This window comes from Lobosporangium transversale (genome assembly GCF_002105155.1).
Source record: "Lobosporangium transversale strain NRRL 3116 chromosome Unknown BCR41scaffold_11, whole genome shotgun sequence".
NCBI classification, from domain to species: domain Eukaryota; kingdom Fungi; phylum Mortierellomycota; class Mortierellomycetes; order Mortierellales; family Mortierellaceae; genus Lobosporangium; species Lobosporangium transversale.
In genome coordinates, this window is record NW_019028989.1 from 637862 (window position 1) to 658439 (window position 20578).

General features: G+C 42.4%; 5 protein-coding genes across 5 annotated transcripts; 2 read left to right on the plus strand and 3 right to left on the minus strand.

Moving 5' to 3' along the window:
• Positions 1–37: 37 nt before the first annotated feature.
• BCR41DRAFT_420814 (hypothetical protein) lies at positions 38–1895 on the plus strand. The gene is made up of 2 exons (XM_022029946.1): positions 38–393; positions 498–1895. Exons 1-2 carry the CDS (start codon positions 66–68, stop codon positions 1850–1852), a joined length of 1683 nt encoding a protein of 560 aa, XP_021883155.1. The 5' UTR covers positions 38–65; the 3' UTR covers positions 1853–1895.
• A 2907-nt stretch (positions 1896–4802) lies between these two features.
• On the minus strand, positions 4803–5423 carry BCR41DRAFT_297614 (peptidase S8/S53 domain-containing protein; the record flags this gene model as incomplete). The annotated part of the gene is made up of 3 exons (XM_022020459.1): positions 4803–4873; positions 4967–5215; positions 5330–5423. Coding segments are annotated over 3 exons (414 nt in total), but the record flags the coding sequence as incomplete, so codon positions are not given.
• Positions 5424–6661: 1238 nt separating this feature from the next.
• On the minus strand, positions 6662–10744 carry BCR41DRAFT_420816 (hypothetical protein). The gene is made up of 7 exons (XM_022029947.1): positions 9521–10744; positions 9153–9414; positions 8947–9040; positions 8198–8853; positions 8014–8096; positions 7774–7923; positions 6662–7682 (listed from the first exon to the last, which is right to left on the minus strand). Exons 1-7 carry the CDS (start codon positions 10536–10538, stop codon positions 6793–6795), a joined length of 3153 nt encoding a protein of 1050 aa, XP_021883157.1. The 5' UTR covers positions 10539–10744; the 3' UTR covers positions 6662–6792.
• Positions 10745–12405: 1661 nt separating this feature from the next.
• On the plus strand, positions 12406–14350 carry BCR41DRAFT_350210 (eukaryotic translation initiation factor 4E member 3-like protein). The gene is made up of 6 exons (XM_022023629.1): positions 12406–12596; positions 12777–12958; positions 13109–13181; positions 13322–13544; positions 14037–14192; positions 14293–14350. Exons 2-6 carry the CDS (start codon positions 12783–12785, stop codon positions 14322–14324), a joined length of 660 nt encoding a protein of 219 aa, XP_021883158.1. The 5' UTR covers positions 12406–12596; positions 12777–12782; the 3' UTR covers positions 14325–14350.
• Positions 14351–14503: 153 nt separating this feature from the next.
• Positions 14504–17306, minus strand: BCR41DRAFT_350213 (hypothetical protein). Its single transcript, XM_022023630.1, has 9 exons — positions 17174–17306; positions 17039–17075; positions 16879–16939; positions 16454–16784; positions 16273–16366; positions 16058–16180; positions 15498–15934; positions 15137–15413; positions 14504–15022 (listed from the first exon to the last, which is right to left on the minus strand). The coding sequence occupies exons 1-9, from the start codon at positions 17277–17279 to the stop codon at positions 14530–14532; spliced, it is 1959 nt and encodes a 652-aa protein (XP_021883159.1). The 5' UTR covers positions 17280–17306; the 3' UTR covers positions 14504–14529.
• Between the last annotated feature and the right edge of the window lie 3272 nt (positions 17307–20578).

Here is a 20578-nt window from a genome sequence, read left to right on the forward strand (position 1 = left end):
CCACCATCCTCTTTTTTTTTTTTTTTTTTTTTTTATATATATATATCAACAAAAATATAGAGACGATGCCAGCCGCCAAAAAAATTGTAAATCCAGAAAAGGAGCTTCGAGGAAAGAAGCCCTATAACCGTCATGGATATGGTGGACAAAAGAAGACATACCAAGCAAAGCCCAAAAAATTGGATGAGGGCGAAGTATTTGAGAGTGCAGCGGCTTTGAAGAAAAAGCTTCGCGACACTTTGAGACTATTGAGTAAAAACCCTAAGATGCCCGCAGATATCCGACAGGAGCATGAGCGACGTGTTGAAGCCTTGAAACTGCAGATTGCAGAGAAACAAGTCAATCAAACGGAACAAAAGATGGCTACTAAGTACCGCATGCTAAAATTTTTTGGTAAGTTTAATAACAATATATATATGACTATAAAAGACAGATATTCAATGTTAATTTCTTTCTTCTATTTTTTTTTTTTTTTTTTTTTTTTTTTTGTCTTGCAGAGTCCAAGAAAGCAGACCGCAAGATCAAGGTGTTTATGCGGCAACATCCCAACTGGGAGTCAAATGAAGATGAGAAAAAGGAATTGGAATCGTTGAAACTGGATTTGGCTTATATTCAGCATTTTCCGAAAACACAGAAATATATCTCACTTTATCCTCATGAGAATGCGGACGATCCAAAAGTGGCTAGAACCCGAGATGAGATTCGAGAGAAGATTCGCGTCGGTTTAGAATCAGGTCATATCCAACAGTTTATAAAGGAGGCGAGGGACGAAGCTAAGGCCAAAATCATTAACACCAAAAAAGATATGAAGATGACAACCGAAGAAGCCATTCGATTAACGGCTGAAAAGATTAACAGCAGCAAGCAGAAGAAGCTTAGATATGATGATCATGATAGCCAGGACCCGCTTGCTGCTCGTGCGAAGGCAACTGCCGAGCGTGATGCTGCCAAATCAAAGCCACAACAACAGCAAGCCGTAGAGACGGAAGAAGAGACATTCTTTGAGACTGTACCACTCAAAGTTGTTCCTGCAGCAGAAGTGAAGACCGTAGGAACACCAACAACACCCAAAAGCAATAAGCAGCAACAGGATAATAACAATGAGCCTGCCAAGAAGAAGGCCAAGGTAGAAAAGAAGGCCAGCGCTCCAGCACATCCAAGCCAAGAGCTGTCAAGGAATGGGCAGCAATCCACGGTGAAGCACCTCGGAAAGGAGCAGCAGCAGCAGCAGAAACAGAAAGAGCAGGCTGGAAAGGAGCAACTTAAAGCGGACACAAAGAAAGAGGCTGCTGCAGGAGTTACTGCTAGTGGAGACTCACAGCCTGCTGGAGACAGTGAAGTCAAAAAATTGGGCAAGTGGGCAAGGAAAGCCATGCGTGCTCATTCTGCAGCTGCAGCAAAGGAAATTAATTCTGCTGCTGTCGAGACAACGACTACAGGACTAGAGCCTACGTTAGATGACAAAAATGTGCCCGAGAAGAAAGAGATATCTGATACAGGAAAGGCTACAGTTACAAAGGAAAGCTCATCCGAGGAGAACATGAAGCCTACTGAGAAGAGCAAGGACAAGGAGAAGCATTTGGAGTCAGAAAAGATGACCAAAGTGAAACAAATGATGGAGGAGAAGAAAGGTAAAGAGCCAAACAATGCTGACACACCCAAGATCACAACATTGAAGATCGACCCTACTGATGACAGGGACAATGATCTATCAGAAGACAGTAGCAGTGATAATGAACAACCTATAGCACCAATTCGGAAAGTTGTCAAGGTGGATGAGTCGTTGTTAAAGGAGTTACCTGAGGTCCCTAAACGACGTGGTGGTCGCAATTTGAACAAATTTAAAAAGTAGGATATCACAAATCTAGCATATCACCTGAATTATAATAAAGACCTTTCGAAAATATAAAAATAAAAGGCCTTACTTACTATAAGCAAAAAGTTTCCGGTTTATTATTAAGAATAATGTTGCAAGGAGAAAAAAGATAGAAAATAAATCATGGCTGTTTCCCCCGTTTGATAGTTATAATGGGGCTAGACCAACGTTCAACGTTATTAGGTCGGCCGCGGACACCCCATGGCTTAAGCGCTTTGATCACAAGACGGTATCGACCATTAGGCAAGGCTCTAGTCACATCGTTTTTCTTTTTCTTCTTGTGCTTCTTATGTCCTTTTCTTTCGCCCTTTCCTTTGCCTTTGTCTGCAATCCCATCACTTCCATGACCACTATTCTCTCTATTCTCTCTAGCAACAGCATCATGATTTTGTAAAAGTAAGTCACCCATCCATGAGAACATCTGGATGGCGTCCTCTGAAGAGCCACTTCGTGTGACCCATGGATTGAAGCCATTAGGAATTAGTCCCAGTATTCTGGGTAAACATCGTGGCCGCCGTCGTAGGCCCTTCCCACCATCAGCACCACGCCTTCTATCCACAACCGGTCGTGCAGAGTTAGCTTGTTCCTTTTTATTGACCTTGTATCGCCTTCGCCTGCTTTTGTATTTGTTCCTCTGCGTCTTCTCCCGGTTAAGACGCATCACCTTCTCGACAGCAGAAGGTTGTAGCATTACACGTGAGTAGCCTTCATAAGGCATGTACAGACCACTCGGCATAAATGCCAGCTCTTGTGATCGAGCCAAGCGTTCTTTCATCAGCGCCAGCCTTATTGGATCTAAATCCAGATCAAAATTCACACTTTTATCTGAACCCCCTTTCTCTCTTGTCACATTCTTCACTCCTCCAGCATCCTTACCCAGTTTTGATATTCGACTCTTAGCTAAGACTTGGGCTTGTGCCTGAGCTACCACCTGCTCAGCTTCTCGGAGTCTCTCATCAGTCTCGATTTGGAAGGAGCCCTGTTCAGAGCCTCCAATTTCCAGTCGAATCCTGTCACCTCCACCACCAGGACCATGATCATCATCACAAACTGACTCAGCTTCGATGGTTAAGAGGGCTGTAGGGAAATTGATGGAGATTAAGATCTGGACCCAGTCTTGATTATGCTTCCCCACGACTACGCGTTCAAAGCTGTCGCGATAAAGATCTTTGATGGTATCCTTCTTAATTTTACCTTTCCCCTTGTGCTTCCCTCCAACTCCCTTTCCAAGTGGTGCAAAAGCTGCTTGATCATATCCTGACCTAAACTCAAATATGGGACCAGTTTGGCTCACAAGACTTTGAGGCTTGGTGAGGGCATGTGAGAATGTATATCGATCGAGCTTCAACGCAGGATATTTTAGTCCAGGATTTAAAATGGGGATTCCAGCCAGATAGCCATGCATTCCACCATATGAGACCATACTTGAGCCACAGATCTCACCCTTGTCTGTCCAGCATTTAAATTCTAGGAACCCACTGTAAAGCCATCGCTCCTGAATATCAAGATCATTGGGTGGTTGAATGTGGACACGGATCTTCCCGTTTGTGCCTGGGTGGAGAACAAGCTCTTTTGGTGACATGCTCACTCCACTTGAACTGATCTCTGAGGTCCGAAGGCGTGATTGGTTCACAGGGATGTAGTTATTGCCGTCCCTTTCAAAGCCATTGATTGAAAGTGCAGGGCGATGGACCAATCGCCAAATCCTAGTTGAACTGGATAAAGCTGGGTTGGTAAATGTGATTTCATGGTCCAATTTTTGGAATTGGGTGTCATTCAGGTACAATGCAGTAGGTGTGACAATCGTTGGGGGGTCGGTTGCAAAGAGCTTTTTTAGCGACACTAGTCCTCCGCCTTGCTGGTAGACCGAAGCTAGGCCAATTGCAGAACTGGGCCGGGCTGTTGGAACGGCAGTAGACTGAAGGAGATTCAATAGGGTCAATGCATCTGTTTTACCAAATTTAGACAGGTATAGTGCTTGAATGCCTGCCATATAGGGTGACGCCATGGAAGTGCCTTGCAACGTTGCAAGTCCACCTTTGGCAAGAGGGAATGTCGAATGGATCATGCCTCCTGGGGCTACGATATCTGGTTTATATCTCAATCGTGCATCAGGTCCCCATGATGAGAAATCTGAGACTTTGCCGCCACTAGCCAACTGTAAAATCTGATCCGTACCCGAAAAATTTACTGTAAGCTTTTTGCCCTGGCTTTTATACTTTGAACATCTCGGAGATGTCATTGCATCAAGGATTATGGTGGCATCTTCAAATGACAATCCCGCGGCAGAGACGTTATTGCTATTCACAGTCATACTCAATGGTTGCTGCTGAGGAACAGTGTCATATACGAGCATTCCCCCTAACTTAGCTGCAACTACTAGCTTCGCTTTTTCATCAAAAGTGCAATCGCCACGGCGCAGAAGTACTACGATATGTGACATGGGTGTTTGGAGGCTTTTGGAAATCAGTGTTGGATCATAGGCATGACAGCCTTTTAGATTAGACATTGGGATATAGACCATATAGTCGATATCATTCCTGAAAGAAGTCACAGGGATATCCAAATCATTGGCAGCCATGATTATAGCAATCCTTCCCACAGAACTGCTCTCCTTGTGAGCTGAGTCTTCCGATAGCCCTGTTGTTCCATAGCCTTGTTGATTCGTTGTTTTCCAGTAGAGATCGCCTGCGATTCCAAGGAACTGTGTATTATCGACACTTCCTACCGCAATAGCGCCCACAGCCGTGGCTGGTGCAGCGTCTTCGAAGAGCCCTAGTTCTCCATCATTACCATTTGCAATAGCTATATGTAGCCCCTTGTCAATATATGCGCTACATGCAATTGCAAAAGGTTCATCGGGCCACCCTGATGATCCACCCAGCGATAAATTCACGACGTCCATACCATCCCTATAAGCTGCCTTGAGCGCTGCAAGCAGAACATCATCGCTTACGTCTCCACCGCACCCGAAAACCCGGTATGCGCCAAGTGTAACTAAATTATTAAAAAAAAAAAATTTACTTCATGCCCTATTTTAAACTTTTTCACAATATGCAGTGCATTTTTTTTTTTTTTTTTTTTAATTACCATCTGGTGCAACGCCTACAAAACCTTGCGGCCCCAATGTGTCAGGGCCCTCATTTCGAGCAGCGACGATCCCAGCTACATGAGTCCCATGCCCTCCACAGTCCATTGGATCGTTATCAGGTTTGGGTATATCCTTTTCGGGATTACCACTATCATAGTCATCTCCTACGAAATCGTGTCCGTACGCAACTTTGCATCCTGGACCAAAACATCCTCCTAGAGCTGGGTGTGTGTAGTCGATACCTGTATCTATGGTATTAAAGGTGCGAAGTAAGGAAGAAATGAGTTTTTTTTTTTTTTTTTTTTTTTTTTTCGTATGTGTATTCAAAGCACGCTATAGTATAAACTTAATTGTTATTATACCAATAATCCCAACTTTGATGCCTTTTCCTGTCAGGTTCAATTTTTGATGAACTGCGGTTACCCCTGTCAAAATATGGGCTGATTGCAGATGGGGCCTAACCGCCTTGAGTGGGCCTAATGGCAGTTCTCTGGGCCTCTTTCGTGTTCTCTGATAAGGAGTGCATATAAAACAAACACCAATAAAACAACGACATAGATTGAAACGGATCAATTAAAGTGTGAATGCTTAAATGTAACGGCAATAAGAGGAGGTTTAGGCTGCTGGTGATTTACTTACCACAGGATAGATTCCAATTACTCCATCTAGCGCTGCAACATCCTCCAGCTTATCAGCCCCTCCTTCCAATCTAAACGAGATCACGTTCAACACATCATCTTCATCAATGCCAAACTCGTGCCGGATGACTACTCGGCCAGGAAGGGTTTCAAGTGCATTTAGTACTGCCGCATGCTGTGCTTTAGCTTCCTTTGTTCCTGGTGGCGCTGAAAGTCGCGCATAGTAGGTCTGGGCCGATCGTTGTTCCGATAGTGTTGCAATGTGGCTATCGTCACCTTGCTCTGGACTGAGCTCAGATGATGGCGGTGATGGTGTAGAAAGAGAGGGAGGGGAAGGATATGGTGTGAAGGCTAGAGAAGCCTTTTGCCTACTTTGCCGCTGTTCCTTCTTATCATAGCCATATGCCGCCTCACAGTTTTTATTATTCCTATTGCAGCCATTGGTGCCAATATAGGCGCCGCTTTTGTAATCTTCAAAATCATCCCCAGCAGACATGCTTTCAAGAAACGAAGGCTTGGGATTATCAGAAGACAATGCGAGAGAATTTTGTCGATGGATTTGCTGTTGGCGCTGTCCTAATGTTTCAGTCATGGAGCTATATGGTGGCACATGGTTGGAATGTAAAGATGCCAATCCTTCTACTGATGGGTTTGCTCCTTGCTCTTTGGCTTCCAAGGCGCAGACTGATGCGATTGAAGTGCTCTTGAATGTGTGCCAGGGTGGGACGCTGATAGTGCCTAGAATAAACATTAATGCTATATGGATACAGACTGACACAATTACGCGTCTCATCTTGACCTTCTTGAAAATAAAAAAATAAAACTGTTTGTGTTATTACGATGGAAAAGGGAAATGAAAGAGTAAGCTGGAAAAAATAAGAGAACGAGAGATAAGAGTCAGTGATCCGTCTGAAAGGAGCAGTATGGGTTAATTTAGCAAACAGGAAACACGTGGGGAGAAAGGAATAAAGGAGCCTTGAGAGATATGGGAATGGAAGGGGTCAAAGAATGAACGACTGAACATGTCTATCGCATTACTTAAGGATATGGTAGGATAAATAACGCGCATTAGAGTGGCCCATACGGTCATACAATGCAAAGTATATTAAAGTATATTGTACATGTATAAAATCTGACAAAAGCTACAAAACAATAGTGTATAGTACACCTTTCAGCACTAATAATCTTCACTCTTTTTTTTTCTCTGCCAAAAAGGGATGCTTTAGCGCGTTTGCGGCTGTGATCCTCCGTCTTGGATCAAGCGTCAACATCTGCTCCAGGAGATCTACTGCCAGAATAAGATCCTCTTGTGAATCAGTTCCAATAACGGGGGGTTTCTTAGATCGTGCTTTCCTCCGGAATTCTTCTGTTGCATTTTTGCCTACACTCTTGCTTTCAGTTGCAGTACATTCTGCAGCTGCAGCAAACTCATCAATATCGACGTGGCGATCATCTTTTTCATTCTCATAGTCATCCCCATCCCCATGCTTCATATTTTGTAGTAATGCTGACGTTGAACTGCCATTATCCGCTTTCTTGTTTTTATCGCTAGCATCATTATTAGCTACATGTGGGTGAGCCATGGACGGGTTGTAGGGAGGCTGAATGGTGCTAGCGGAGCCTGTTTTAGTTCCGCGCGTAATCGTTGTAGAATGAGTGGTGCGGTTTTTAAGTCCATCATTCGGATTTAACTTGCCATTTGACACTATGCTCGATGGTTGTTGTGAATGAGCTGTATGAGTGAGTTGTCTATCATCCTTAGTGTAAGATACAGTAGGCGCCTGTTGGTGCTTTAATCCTCTAGGATCATTTGAGGTGAACATAGGGCGCTGTTGACTCTGCTGCACAAGGCTTGTTTGTGACGCTGTTATACCACTCAGAGATAGCTGTTGTGCTCTAGCAGCTCTAAGAGCTCTAGCAGCTCTAGCGGCTGATATAGCTGCAATTTTCCGATGCGAAAATTGGGTGACATACCCCGGAGGCGGATTGAATCGAGTTGGATTCAAAACCCGGCATATTTTAAGAAGGCAAATAGGTTCATCTTTAACAGTGGGCACATTGGTAACGAAAGATCGGTCTAAAATAGGAGACCAGATAGAAGACATACTTAGCGAGATGTCTAAAGCCTCATAAAAGGTGGCCATTAAGATCACAAATGAAAAGCATACCAAATGTCGCTGCGGCTTTTTCCATTTCATGTCTTCCAAAAAGAATGGCGATTTCGAGCACAGCTTCAACATCGTCGATTGAATTGAAAAATGGGAACCTTCCTGTCAAGAAGGCTATCAGAATACATCCCACCGACCATATATCCAACGCTGTCAATAGAAACAGAAGGTTAGCTTTCGGACATTGTCCAACGGATCTGACCTAATGTATAATATCAAATAACCCTTGCATTAATTTACCAATTGTCTGATGTAAATGTCTAAATAGCACCTCAGGTGCACGGAACCCTCTTGTCCCGGCTCGATTGACCCTTACTACTGGCCTAGAAGGAAAGTCAATGACATAAACCTTGTCTAAGTCAAGCCTTGCTTGATATGAGTTTTCATGCAGTCAGGATGGTTTGAGAGCAAAAAAATCCAGTACCTTGGGTCTTTTCGAAGTACTCCAGGCTCACGGTTCGTAGCAAGGATTGAATTCTGTGAGTTGATTGGCCCTGGCATGGGAACAGAGGTTGGTATTTTTTGCTTTGTACTGTTGATAGATGTTAACGTTTGGAATGCTGATGACGGTGCAGAGACTGAGACATTAGACAACTCAGTGCCGGATACTTGATTGCCTGATTGGTTTGCTGGATTACTAGTAGCAACAGATGTATTTTTGACGCCTGAACCCGTTCGAATTGCTGTATCTTCAGTTTTAACATTGGAGGTTGCTAGAGAATGAGCCACATTAGTTTTCTCAGCATTGACGTCTGAGGTCCCTGTCATAATGTTTCTTGCAACGGCTACCTGTGGTTGGATATTCGTATTTATTCTATTGTCAACTGAAACTCGGCTATCCCTGGCCGCCTTAGACTCAGGGGTAGTAGATGTATCGTTTTCCCTGGTGGGTGGATCTTCCTGCCGATGAGCCAACCCAAAATCCACGATTAAACCCGTCCTTGCCTCTGTGTCGTAAAGGAAGTTGCTTGGCTTAATATCTCTATGAATGATCCCAAATGAATGTACATGCTCAAGTCCTCTCAAGAGGGCTCGAAAATAGCAGCGAATATCATCCATTGGCAAAGTCTTGTAGTAGTCCTGGGTTTGAAGCGAGGCAAATAAAAGATGAATTTGCTGTGCATCCAAAAATGACGATATAGCCATGAATACAGAGACGAGTATTAGACATACCCGAAAATCGCGGTGTTCAAAGTAAGGTAATACTACAATGACTTGGTCCATGGAACGGAAGGCTGTGATGAGTGGTACTACATTCTTATGGCCGCTATTATCATGGAACACATAGACATTTTTTTTTAAATAAAAAAAAAAAAAAAAAAAAAAAAAGCCCTCTCCTGGCCGTTGAAAATACAAAGTCTCAGAATTGCAGGCAATACCTGAGCTGGCGCAAAATAGATATTTCATTTTCAATCCTCCGCGGACTACTTGTGACATAGATACGCTTAATTGCAACAACTTTGCCTTCTTTGGCATTATTCGATTTTACAGCGACCTCTGGTATATCTTTGGTTTCTTCTTTCTGCTCCTCGGCCTCACCAGAGCTCCTTTGGGGATGTCTATCTAGACCATAATCCCATCCCGAGTTGTCGTACTGATCATACTCCAAGTCAATTGCTTTGTACACAGAACTGAATGTGCCTATAAGGATAAATGATAAATTGAATTAAGCTTAAAACTAGCACCTCAAAGGGAATAAAGAATGCAGTAAAAGTTTCAGCTTTTCTGATATGCATGGTTGACCTACCCTCTCCTATCTTGTTCAGAAGTTTGAATTTTCCTTGTAAACCATTGAAGCCTCTCTCAAACTCCTCCATTTCTTTCCGAGCAAAGTCCGAAATTGCTGGACGACCATGGCCTTCCTCACCATCTGATTCAATATCATGCACATCACCCTGATCATCCTCAGAATGGGGTCTAGCATCTTCTGAATAATGAAGCTCCGTCTCCTGATATGTGGTTCCTCCTTTTCTTTCTAGCTGAACTCCATCTATTTTCGCCCGTTGTTCAGCGTCTGTCTCAGTACCGTCCAATTTCGTCCACCCTACCTTGCTTTGCAAGGCATCACTAATATTTGTTGTACTCGCACTAGCATGGTTCCATGGAGGATTTCGCGTCTTATTTGGTCGCTCAGATGTGCCTGATCCTATTGGGTCCTCAAGGACTGACTTTGGTCGCTTCTCGACTAATGGCTTCTGGAAATGAAGGTTTCTCTCCATAGAGACTCGGACGGATGGGCTACCCATGATCGGATCTCTGTTTGAATTATTGGCTTGAGCACATTCATATCGTCGCTGTTTTTGACTAGTATCATTGGAGTGTATAGAGTTGTTGGCATGCGGTCGCTTTTTGCTGCTGAGAGGTATTGTTACAAGTAGCCGAGGTTGGGTGTGCAATCCGTTTTCTGCACCGGATGATAAACGAGTTTCCAGCTCTACATCACCCTCCTCAAGGATCCCAACGCCGTTTGCTGCGCTCGCATGACTGGGACTTTGCGATTGAGGATCAGATAGATCCCCCATGATAGCTCGTGCAAGCGGGGGTAAATTTGATGTACTTCGCCTAACACGTCTCATATTCATAGGTGTTGGGGAGGTCGGGTCTTGCCAGGCAGGCATTATTTTAGGGGTCCTTGGCGCTCCTGGAGCGTTTATCTGATCATCTCTTCCTGCTCTGCTTCCTCGATAAGCACCCAAAGGCCTGGACGGCGGCGTTCGAGGTGCAGGAGGGGTTCGAGGTGTCAGTGGTGGTGGTTCTCCAGTCATATACCTGAATTATTGATGAATAGTCTTTTCTGTAGTCAGTCGTATGCCTTTTTTGAAGTGAATGAATAAATGAAATAAATCAATAAATGAACGAACAGAAATGCTAAGCAATAGCGTAGAATGGCACGTTGCACCTGCTAGAGCAGACAATGGCCTTAATTCCTGTTGTCGCGATGATGTTGTTGATGCAATGAATGAAGAATGAATGAAGCACATTTGACTCTCTGTGTGACCTTGTGTTCTTGTTGTAGTGCATGAATATTTATGACCTACCAGCCTAAAATGGACAGAGCAAGCCACTTCAGAGCTTGCCATGATTGTGCTGCTTAGAATGTTGGAGCTTTTTGAGGGCCACATGGCTGTAAATATGATATTGTACAATTTAATTCTTCTTGATCATTCTTTCCAGACTTGGATACTCATGTTGTTATAATAAGGATGAGTATTGAGAAGAGGCACGGTTCATTGTTGGATAAGAAAAGATGTAAATAAATTCGTTTTGTATATATACTCTTTAGCAGCTGCTAATATCGCTAATGTATGCGAATGAAAACGATCTACTGGGCGTCTTGTCCAGAGGCGTTACTCGGCGAATAGAGCTGATAAGCAACTGACTCAATTGTCTATAAGCACAAGGCATTATATCGACCTAATTATATGGACCACCTAAGAAACGATTTTCATCAAGCTCGCGATCTGAGATTATAGTTGCCATTGCAGTTGATATATTAATCACGAAGAAAGCTTACTTTCTCAAATCATACCTGGCTGGCTTTAAATTCATGCGACGATGATGCACTGTTTAGACCGAAAGTGATCTGCATATCTCGGTTACTTTCCCAAAATGTTCGCAATCTCTTCACTATTGTTAACAATGTTATTCCTGTCTACGATCCTTAACGCATCAGAGACATGTAATAATTGTTGATCCAAATACCAACATGCCGTTATTAGATGCAGCTGCTATCGACTTCGCTTGATCCAGTACTAGCTCTTTGTCAACGCCCCTAACGCTCCAAACCCCTTGTAGTGATACTTTGATTCTGCAGCTATCCGTGTTTATTCGCGCATGAGATATACTTATGCGAAAACAGAACATCTAAAATCATCTGTCTACCTTCGATTCGAAGCAATTCTTACTAATGCACTTGACAAAAAGGGTCAGTCATTATTGCCTAGCCATGGTCGCTTTCTCAAAACGTATTTTGGCTGAGAGCAAAGGATACAGGAAAATAGTAATCACTCACGGCACTGACGTATATTATGTTGAAACTAATGGTTTTCTGGCGCCATTGCAGTTAATTTTCAAAGTAAATCACCATGTGGCCTTGAGGCGGAGAACTACATGATTTTCTCCAAGAATTTTACGATGTAGGGATCAGAAACTGGATATTTTGATGAATGCTTGATCTGCTGACATCAATTGTATGGCCAAGGCGGATATGAAAAATATAGATCGTCTCCTTAATTGATATCTTGTCCGTCATCCTCTTTTTTTCCGCCTCTTGATACTCTTCTTCGTTTTGTTCTTCCGATGGGAAGACTGAACCGCTGTGCTAGGCTGATAGCTGCTACGATCTTTAGTATCCTTCACAGCAGCTTTCCTTCCATGCGAACTTAAGGACATGTCAGTTATAACCTGATGGTAAAGGAAAAGTCGGACGAAACTGGCTCGCAGTGTTCGATTGGTTCATGACATGATGTTGAGCGTATATGGAGAGGGTCGCTGTTACTGAAGGGATAAATTTGGGTTTCCTTGAAACATCATTGATTTGAAGCTTACAAAGTATTCTTCGGACGATTAGTACAAATGAGTGTCTGCAACTAAGAAAAATCTGGCCATGTGGAATGCTATGCTTGTCAAAGGCAAAGATAGACGACCTATCCGTCCTCTTTTTTTCTCTTTTTCTTTCTCTTCCTTCTTTCCTGTCCTTGGCACTTGTCCGCATTCCTCTCCTCTTCTTCCCTTCCCTCTTTCTTCTTCCTCTTCTCCACGGACCATCTTCTCTCTCTTTTTCTCTTCTCTTTCTCTCCTCACCCTATTGCAAAACAGACCAGGTGTGATTTTTTTTTTTTTTTTTTTTTTTTCCTTCTTTCTCTCTCACACACTCTCATTACTGTCTGTTCAACAAGAGATCAATAGTCTTCAGATGGTCACATCGATTATCAGCTCAAATTCACTAATTCATTCATCATCTTTTTTTTTTTTTTTTTTTTTTTTCTGTACTCCATGTTTAGGAAATAATGCCTTCATCATCCATGCTCTTTCAGCAGGGCGGCGTCGGAGCCATGGCCCCTGCTTCACCTCGAGGAGGAGCTGACAATGGAGAGGCCAAGAGCCCTGCAGTAGACAGCAACATTGTTGCAGCCGCTGCCACTCCCATTCCCTTAAGACATGAATGGGTCTTCTGGCATGACAAGTATGTATCTCTCTATTAGCAACTGCGCTGAAAGAAGGAAAAATATAAATACAAATACAAATACAAATACACACTTTAGCACCTCGTCATATTTGACTTAATAGGTTTTTTTCCCTCTGCTTTTTGTGCCTTCCTTTTATGGCACTTTAGGTTTGTTGCCAATGCAACTCCTGCAGAGTACACAGAGAACCTTCGAGAGATCGCTGATGTCAACACTGTTCAGGTACAAAGAGTGGACACATGTTCACAGCATAGTTTTCTGTCCTACATCTCTTGGTTATGACAAAAAAATACATTGAAAAACCTCGTTTTGCCCCACTCATACTTGCATGGACCCTGCGTCTTTATTCCTGACTTTCATAGACTTTCTGGTCAGTATACAACAATATCACAGGTCCCGAGCGTCTAACGATGAGATGCTCACTGCATTTCATTCACAAGGGTATCAAGCCATTGTGGGAAGATCCCAAGAACGAGCACGGAGGCGCATGGAACTTTAGGACAGCCAAGGCCGACACCGCCTTTGTGTGGCGTGAATTGCTAATGGCCTTGATTGGAGAGCAATTCGAGGATACTATTGCAAAGGGTAAGGTGTTGGCAGAATAAGAGAAAAAATATATATATATATAAAAGAAATTGGCAGGATGTTGTCCTCTAGCTATTGCGAGATTCTCGACGATGCTTCGTCCATTACATTCATGGCTTGCAATCAGAGAAGCCTAGAATTGGGCTGTATACTTTACAGTGGCAGGATGAAAAAATAGCTCAAGTCATGGCGAAAGCGCAAATATCCCTTACTTTCATTAGCGCGCAATGCCTCAATATCTGAGCCTTCATTCCAGGAACAAGGCTCTTCACCCCTTGAGTATTTTGATCCTTGATTTTCAGTCGATGTCATCAATTCCGTTGTCATATTCCAAATTTATGCAAGAAGGGCAACAACAACAAATACGCAATCAATCAACTTCAAAGGGCAACGATATAAGAAAACCATAAAACACAATGCTGATCGATTTTTTATCATTGTTATTACTACCATTGTCGTTGCATTTTTCTGGCTTACGACTGACTTCTCTAGGTGATCAGATCTTTGGACTGTCCGTGTCAGCGCGTTGGAACTCAGACATCTTCCAAATCTGGAATATGGATTCCTCGTTGAAGGATAATGCTACAGTTATGGATAAGGTAGCTGAAATCCTCAAAGACATTCAGATTCAATCGCCATTTTACAAAGGTAAGGACTATCCACTTGCTTATACATTATCTATAATTATATTTAATGGTACACTTACATACATCGTCTTCATCATTTCTCTCATTCTTCACGACTGTAGCGCACAAGGACCATGATCATTTCAAGATGTAAAGCAAACCAAATTGCTGTCACTTGTGCTTTTTTTTTTTTTTTTTTTTTTTTTTTTTGTCGAAGCAACTGGCCTTTTGTAGATCTTACGCCCCGTAGTTTCAATTTCCTTCTTCACTTATACTCCTACAAGTGCTTGGAAGTAAAGCGCGTGACATCGTCTTGATTTCTGTTTTAGTTATTTATTATTTATAAAAGACTAAAAGCGTCAAAGCTGCCATTCCCCATCATCGCCCAGCCTCATTACGGGCACTTTACCCAAAAAATTTCGTGTTTTGAGACCCCTTGGAAGGTACTCTTGATCAATCTTCACACCTTCAGGATAATTAGGCGGATACTTATAATCGTGGCCATATCCTAAATCTTTCATTAGACTTGTAGGAGCATTTCGAAGATGAATCGGTACAGGATAAGCAAACTCTTCTGCGATTGTTTGCTTGACAAGGCCATAGGCGTGGTAGACATCTACAGATTTCTTGGCGTTGGCCATATGGACTACACAATGCGCCAGGTTCACATCACATTCTGGCATGCCAATCATCTGACAGGCTTGATAAGTCGCTATTGCCAAAGGCAGAGCGGAAGAATCTGCTACTCCAATATCCTCTGATGCCAATCGAATCAACCGACGCGCAATATAAAGAGGCTCCTCTCCAGCAACTAACATTCGACCTAGCCAGTACAGTGCTGCGTTCGCATCCCTATATAATTGATAGAGAATGCCTCAATGAACATGATACAGCAGGATCAAAATGGTAAAAACACGCATGTAGAACGGAAAGGAAGGTGAGGGACAAGAGCAAGAAAGCACATACCCTCCTCGGATCGATTTATGTAGAGCACTGATTAAGTTGTAATGCTCATCACCTTGCCGGTCGTATTGAAGGTGCGTCTTCTGGAATGCTGCTCTAACCATATCAGCTGTCAACCTTGTTAACATCAGCTTTTCAAGAACACCTGAAACAGTACTAAGTGGACTTGTGTTGTTTGATGTAAATGGGTCTTTTGTTCGAGGAACAGTATCATCTGCTGAAAGAATAAGAGTCGACTGTGCCTGAATCGCTATCTCGAGTGTGTTGATGGCAGCTCGACCTTATATCAAAGCAAGATACACTAGTGTTAATACAGGAAACAGAAGTATAGCATGGTAAAAAGACAAAGTAATGTTTATCTCACCATCTCCATCACTCAAGTCAATAAGCCATTTGACAGCGTCTTCTTCAATGGCTCCATCAATCCATTCATTCATCGAACACTCATCCTTGCCTATCGTAGCTTGATACTGCTCCAATTCAGTTTGCGACATTTGTTCCTGAGCCATGTCCAAAATATCATGCCATTTTATCCGCGCGGCGCGCCGGATCATCCGATCCATTCCATCGCTCAATGACAGTTTCTCAAGTGTCAGAACACGACACCTTGACAGTAGTGCATTGTTGATCCGAAAACTAGGGTTTTCAGTTGTTGCCCCGATTAATGTGATGGTCCCTTTTTCAACAAACGGGAGAAATATATCCTGTTGGGCCTTGGTGAAGCGATGTATTTCATCCAAGAAAATAATGGTTCGTTGGCGGGTAAGCTGAAAAAGATTTTTGGCGTCCTCGAACGCTTTCCTGTTGCGAAGGGCCGAGAGGTTGATCATAAGTACGAGATCTTCATGAATAGTTCCTTTATCGTTTTTTTTTTTTTTTTTTTTTTTTTTTTTTTTTTCATATATAAGCACCATATTACATTACCTAAGATCTCCAACCCCATGTGCTGTGGCGCTCATTTCTTTAAATTGCGCCTTCGTAGTATTGGCAATGATTCTAGCCAGAGTGGTCTTGCCGACTCCACATGGCCCCCACAAAATGATTGATCTGCCAAAAAAAAAAAAAACAAAAAAAAAACCGATATTAAAATTTCTGCATCGGATAGAGCTCTTTCTTGGCTTAAAGCATGAAAACTTTACGGAACGGTATCTTGAAGGACTAGGGCTCTCAGTATCCCTCCTGGACCGATCAGCTCTTTTTGACCAATGTAATCATCAAGGGTAGTTGGTCTTGCTATAATTAGTTGAATATACAAAACGTGCGACTTAGAACTCTCCTTGACTTCAATCCTATCCTTGTTTTCTCTGTTCATAGATATACCTCGTTCTGCAAGTGGTTTAGACCGTTGTATTGCCACATTGGCCTTTTGCCTTTCGTTTCGACTGTTAGAGGAGAATGATTGGTGCTGTTGAAGCTGAGCTGGATTTTGCTGCAATTTCTGCAGCCATTGCCGCTGCCGTTGCTGCTGTTGCTGTTGATGCATTTTTTGCAAATCCCGCAATTCATGCTCTGGATCTGGGGATTGTGAAACGGATGGTTGCTCTTTATCCTTATCATCTGTCTCTGACATATCTCGAAAAATAGCCTCGTCAATGTCATCAAAGTCTTCCATTTCGCTTAACCTCCGTTTTGTACTTGAGCTCTGTTTTGTCTAAAAAAATAAAATAAAAATGTAGCATTCATTATATTTTCTGTCTAGAATCCTTCCCGATTACTTGTTTCTCCTTCATCTTCCCTTCACTTACCAAAGACTCGACAACACTATCCATACCCTTGCAGTCATTGTCAAGGTGGTTGTTTATGAACCTAAGCGGATCACATTAAAAATGAATGCCAGCGACTATTAGTGACTATATCACGATGGCTGAATACCTTATAGATACTGCATCATCATGGCTACCGTACCATTCCGGTATCGATTTCTGGCAAATGGGACATGGAACTAAGCCGAGATAATGATCAAGGTCGAAGAAAGTGTTAACCAAAAAAGGTTATTGACAGGAGTGTCAACGAACATGTTTAAGAGAGTTTCTGTTCTACCTAGACTCGATGCAGCAGAGAAAACGGATGGACTTTGTTGTAGTGCTGATGGCGATGAGGATGTTGATGTGAACTTTTTAGATTTCGGTGTATTGAATGGGTTCATGTTGAGATAGCAATAACAACAAACGACAACAAACCAAGAAAAAATTAAATGCTAAGATTAGTTCTGCGCTACACAACTGAAGATCTTATTCAAATTACCTTGGAGAAATACCATACTTTATGCTCTCCTCTTTTGATAGTCCATCATCGCCTGCCCCTCTAGTTTTGCCGTTGATTATGAGGTCTTAGGCTAAGGACAAAGGAAACTCAGCTCTTACAGCTATAAACATCGCATCGGTCCCCGATGCAATTCTGGCCTGCAATCGAAGAAGGGCAGTAAGAATGGTAATAATCCGTCAATGTTGGATTTCGGCAACAGCGCCTTGACTGTCGGTCAGTACATCAAAAGTGGCGAGAGTTTTGCTGACGATCGCTCTTCTATCAGTTCCTCCTCAACATTTGCCTTACGGAACCTGTGCCTCCTCTCACAGTCTCAACATGCCAGATTTTTACTTCGAGTCAGCAAGATGCATAATCTGTAGGTTCTTTCATTCACGTTTCCAAATACAAATGCAGACCTTGGACTTCAACTTAAATAGCATGTGTTAATCCATACCTAACGCCACCACCGTACTGGTGGCGAGAACTCTGCTATGCGTTTCCTACACAGCAAAGCAACATCCTATTCCGAAAGTAATATTTTTGAATATCTTTTCACAAATCAATCAGAATGAGACCCATAGTTCTTTCTAAAGTCTCTTGTGATGTGGCCACCCTCGTTTGGGGCATCCACCTACAGTTGGACCTTTGTCTGACTTGATGGGAGTTTTGATGTACTAAGCTTCCTACACTCAACCAACACTAATTTTCAGTTCTATTAATTGTTTAAGCATTGCTCCAGATGTAGTGATGAAGCATACATGCACAGCAGTATAAAATATAGACATGGGCGCTCGTGTGGCGCCTTATTGAGTATGGACATCGTAAGTATATATTTATACAACTATCATGTGCAACACAAACAAAATAACCAGGCTCCGTATCATTTACAGAAACCATATTCATCCTTACTCCCAAAACAAATATGAACCTGATCTTGTATACAGGCTTATCAATTAATCTAAACTCATGTATCCAGTGGAAACTGTATAAGCTAGCGTTAATGGCATTCATATGCAGATTCAACTGTGTATACATGGTCCCTAGACTTTGTCGATGTGTTTTTTATTAGAGAGGTAGCAAAAGAGAGGATCAATTGTGGAGAAAGAAAGGAGTTGCCTCTAGACGACATGTAAGATCGGCGGTCTACAAATTCGGCTCAGTCAAAAACTCCGCCACTATAGTGCTTCTCTTTACTCCCATTAATCTTCTACTCATTGCATAAAATGATCTGAGAGGACAAAAGTAAATATCTGCGAGCCGAAGTGTAATAGGCGCGTGAGAGACGTGAAGTCTCTAGTTCGTAATAGAAGACAGTAACATTGATACAGCAGGCAACTCTTCATGATGGATTGAAGGAGCAGTTTGATGATTCGTGATACCAACACGCCTAAAGGGATTTTCCCATGTGTTGACAAGGATCTTCCAACAATCAAAAAGTCTGCTTCATTTATTAATAATAAGTGCTGTTTATCAAGATTTTTTTTCACACGCCTCTGTCAGACAAGTTGGCAATTGGCCTGATCCGAACTTGGACCACCGAACTCAAAAAAAACAAAAAGGAGGGTAGACATTTGACATTTGGCATATCACGAACAACATCAGTGCGTAAATGAATGTATAATTTTATTGTGTATGAACTTTTAGCTAATTGCCAAAGGCTTGTTTTCACCAATCAACGCCTCAATGTCCAAACAAAAATGGCCGAAAAAATAAATGTCCTCTTTTATTCATCTGCATTGTTGCTGCTGTCAGCAAATGCCTCCAATATCGAACAAAGAAGGGGTCAAGTTCATATCCTCATTTTACATACTACGGCACAACCTCATCGATTCGTAGGATACATATTATGAAGTGATCGAGTCATACAATAAGTGGATCAAAAATGCCTTCGCATGCAACCAACCATGTTCGCTTTTTTTTTTTTTTTTTTTTTTCTGCTCCTGTGTTCCTGCTAAAGTGATTGTCTCGGTGGATGATTACGAAGAGTTCACAGAAAGTACTTCTGCTCTCAAAAAAAAAAACCTTGTTTTATTGCTCTCATTCACATTGCCATTCTACAGCAGGATTTCACATCACATCATTCTGGTTTAGTATACATCAGCTTAGTTTTTGGAGCTGAATGGGGATAAAAAAAGAGCCTGCAATAAGCGCCAGGATATTCAGTATGCTGGTCTTTACGCAGCACTCCTGCACTCACAAGATAGCCACTGGCTCATGCTTCCTGGTAAGTGAGAGTGTGCGTTGCATGTGCTTTGCTTTGCTATTACTTTTGCTCATATTCTTCTGGTTTCTTGCTTTCCTTTCTTTTCTTTGTCCTTTCTTCTCCGACCATCATCTTTTCATTTTCTCCTCCTTCTTCTCGCCCTACCCTTCCCTCCTTTAACAGGCGCACCATAGTTCTTCTCCCATCGCTTTGTCACTCCTCTGATTTTAATCAAAGGCAAGTAACGCTCGCCTTCACATCGTTCGATAACTCCTCACCTCCACATCCTTTGACAATTACTCTATTCCTTGCAAAGCCGCGCTGTACTGTTGCATCCTTACAAACATCTTTGCAACCTTCCCTCTTGTCGTATATTTTTTTATGTTCTTTCATCACCAGAGTGGTTTCTCCTCGAATTATCGTATTGCCATTAGCATGTTACATGACACTAGCATCCCCGTTCATTAATTCATTAATACCCCTTTTATTCCATCAGCATACACACTTGCATTTTTTGTTTATAATCCTTGTTGCACTGTACCTGAAAATCAGCCCATTTCTTGATCACATGTCCAACGGGCAAGGATTCAATTTGTTTCCTAATAATCCCAATTAATACCTTAAATTGTTCAACTTAATTAATGTGTTCATTGTTGGGAAAGTGCTTTCATTTTCTGCTTCTCAGTACCATGTGAGGGTTTCAGCTGGGTGTTTGGTATGGGGTTGTATGCATGATGAATGTGCATAAAATAACCCTTTTACTCATTCATACACTTGGTTTTCGCTGCCTCTAATTTCAATTTTTGGTGGCATATCATATGAAAGCATGCAGGTAGACGCGCGAATATGGGGATATGAGCACTCAGTAACCAGATTTGACTCCGCTACACCCACATTTGTCGTTCACCTTTCGTTCACATACTGTACACTTTTTTTGAACATTCTCCGGTATCGAGCGGACTTGAAATATTCCCCACGTCTTCTCCACCCGAATG

Bases quoted from the DNA above. Each gene is read 5' to 3' on its own strand.
- BCR41DRAFT_350210 (XM_022023629.1), top strand. From the start codon at position 12,783: ATGCCTTCATCATCCATGCTCTTTCAGCAGGGCGGCGTCGGAGCCATG. The intron at 13,182-13,321 runs GTACAAAGAGTG...TGACTTTCATAG, and splicing joins CTGATGTCAACACTGTTCAG to ACTTTCTGGTCAGTATACAA. The intron at 14,193-14,292 runs GTAAGGACTATC...TCACGACTGTAG, and splicing joins TCAATCGCCATTTTACAAAG to CGCACAAGGACCATGATCAT.
- BCR41DRAFT_420816 (XM_022029947.1), bottom strand. From the start codon at position 10,538: ATGACTGGAGAACCACCACCACTGACACCTCGAACCCCTCCTGCACCT. The intron at 8,097-8,197 runs GTACTGGATTTT...CTTTCCTTCTAG, and splicing joins GTACTTCGAAAAGACCCAAG to GCCAGTAGTAAGGGTCAATC. The intron at 7,924-8,013 runs GTAAATTAATGC...TTCTATTGACAG, and splicing joins ACATTTACATCAGACAATTG to CGTTGGATATATGGTCGGTG.
- BCR41DRAFT_420814 (XM_022029946.1), top strand. From the start codon at position 66: ATGCCAGCCGCCAAAAAAATTGTAAATCCAGAAAAGGAGCTTCGAGGA. The intron at 394-497 runs GTAAGTTTAATA...TTTGTCTTGCAG, and splicing joins CCGCATGCTAAAATTTTTTG to AGTCCAAGAAAGCAGACCGC.
- BCR41DRAFT_350213 (XM_022023630.1), bottom strand. From the start codon at position 17,279: ATGAACCCATTCAATACACCGAAATCTAAAAAGTTCACATCAACATCC. The intron at 16,785-16,878 runs GTAAGTGAAGGG...TTATTTTTTTAG, and splicing joins ATAGTGTTGTCGAGTCTTTG to ACAAAACAGAGCTCAAGTAC. The intron at 16,181-16,272 runs GTAAAGTTTTCA...TTTTTTTGGCAG, and splicing joins GTCCTTCAAGATACCGTTCC to ATCAATCATTTTGTGGGGGC.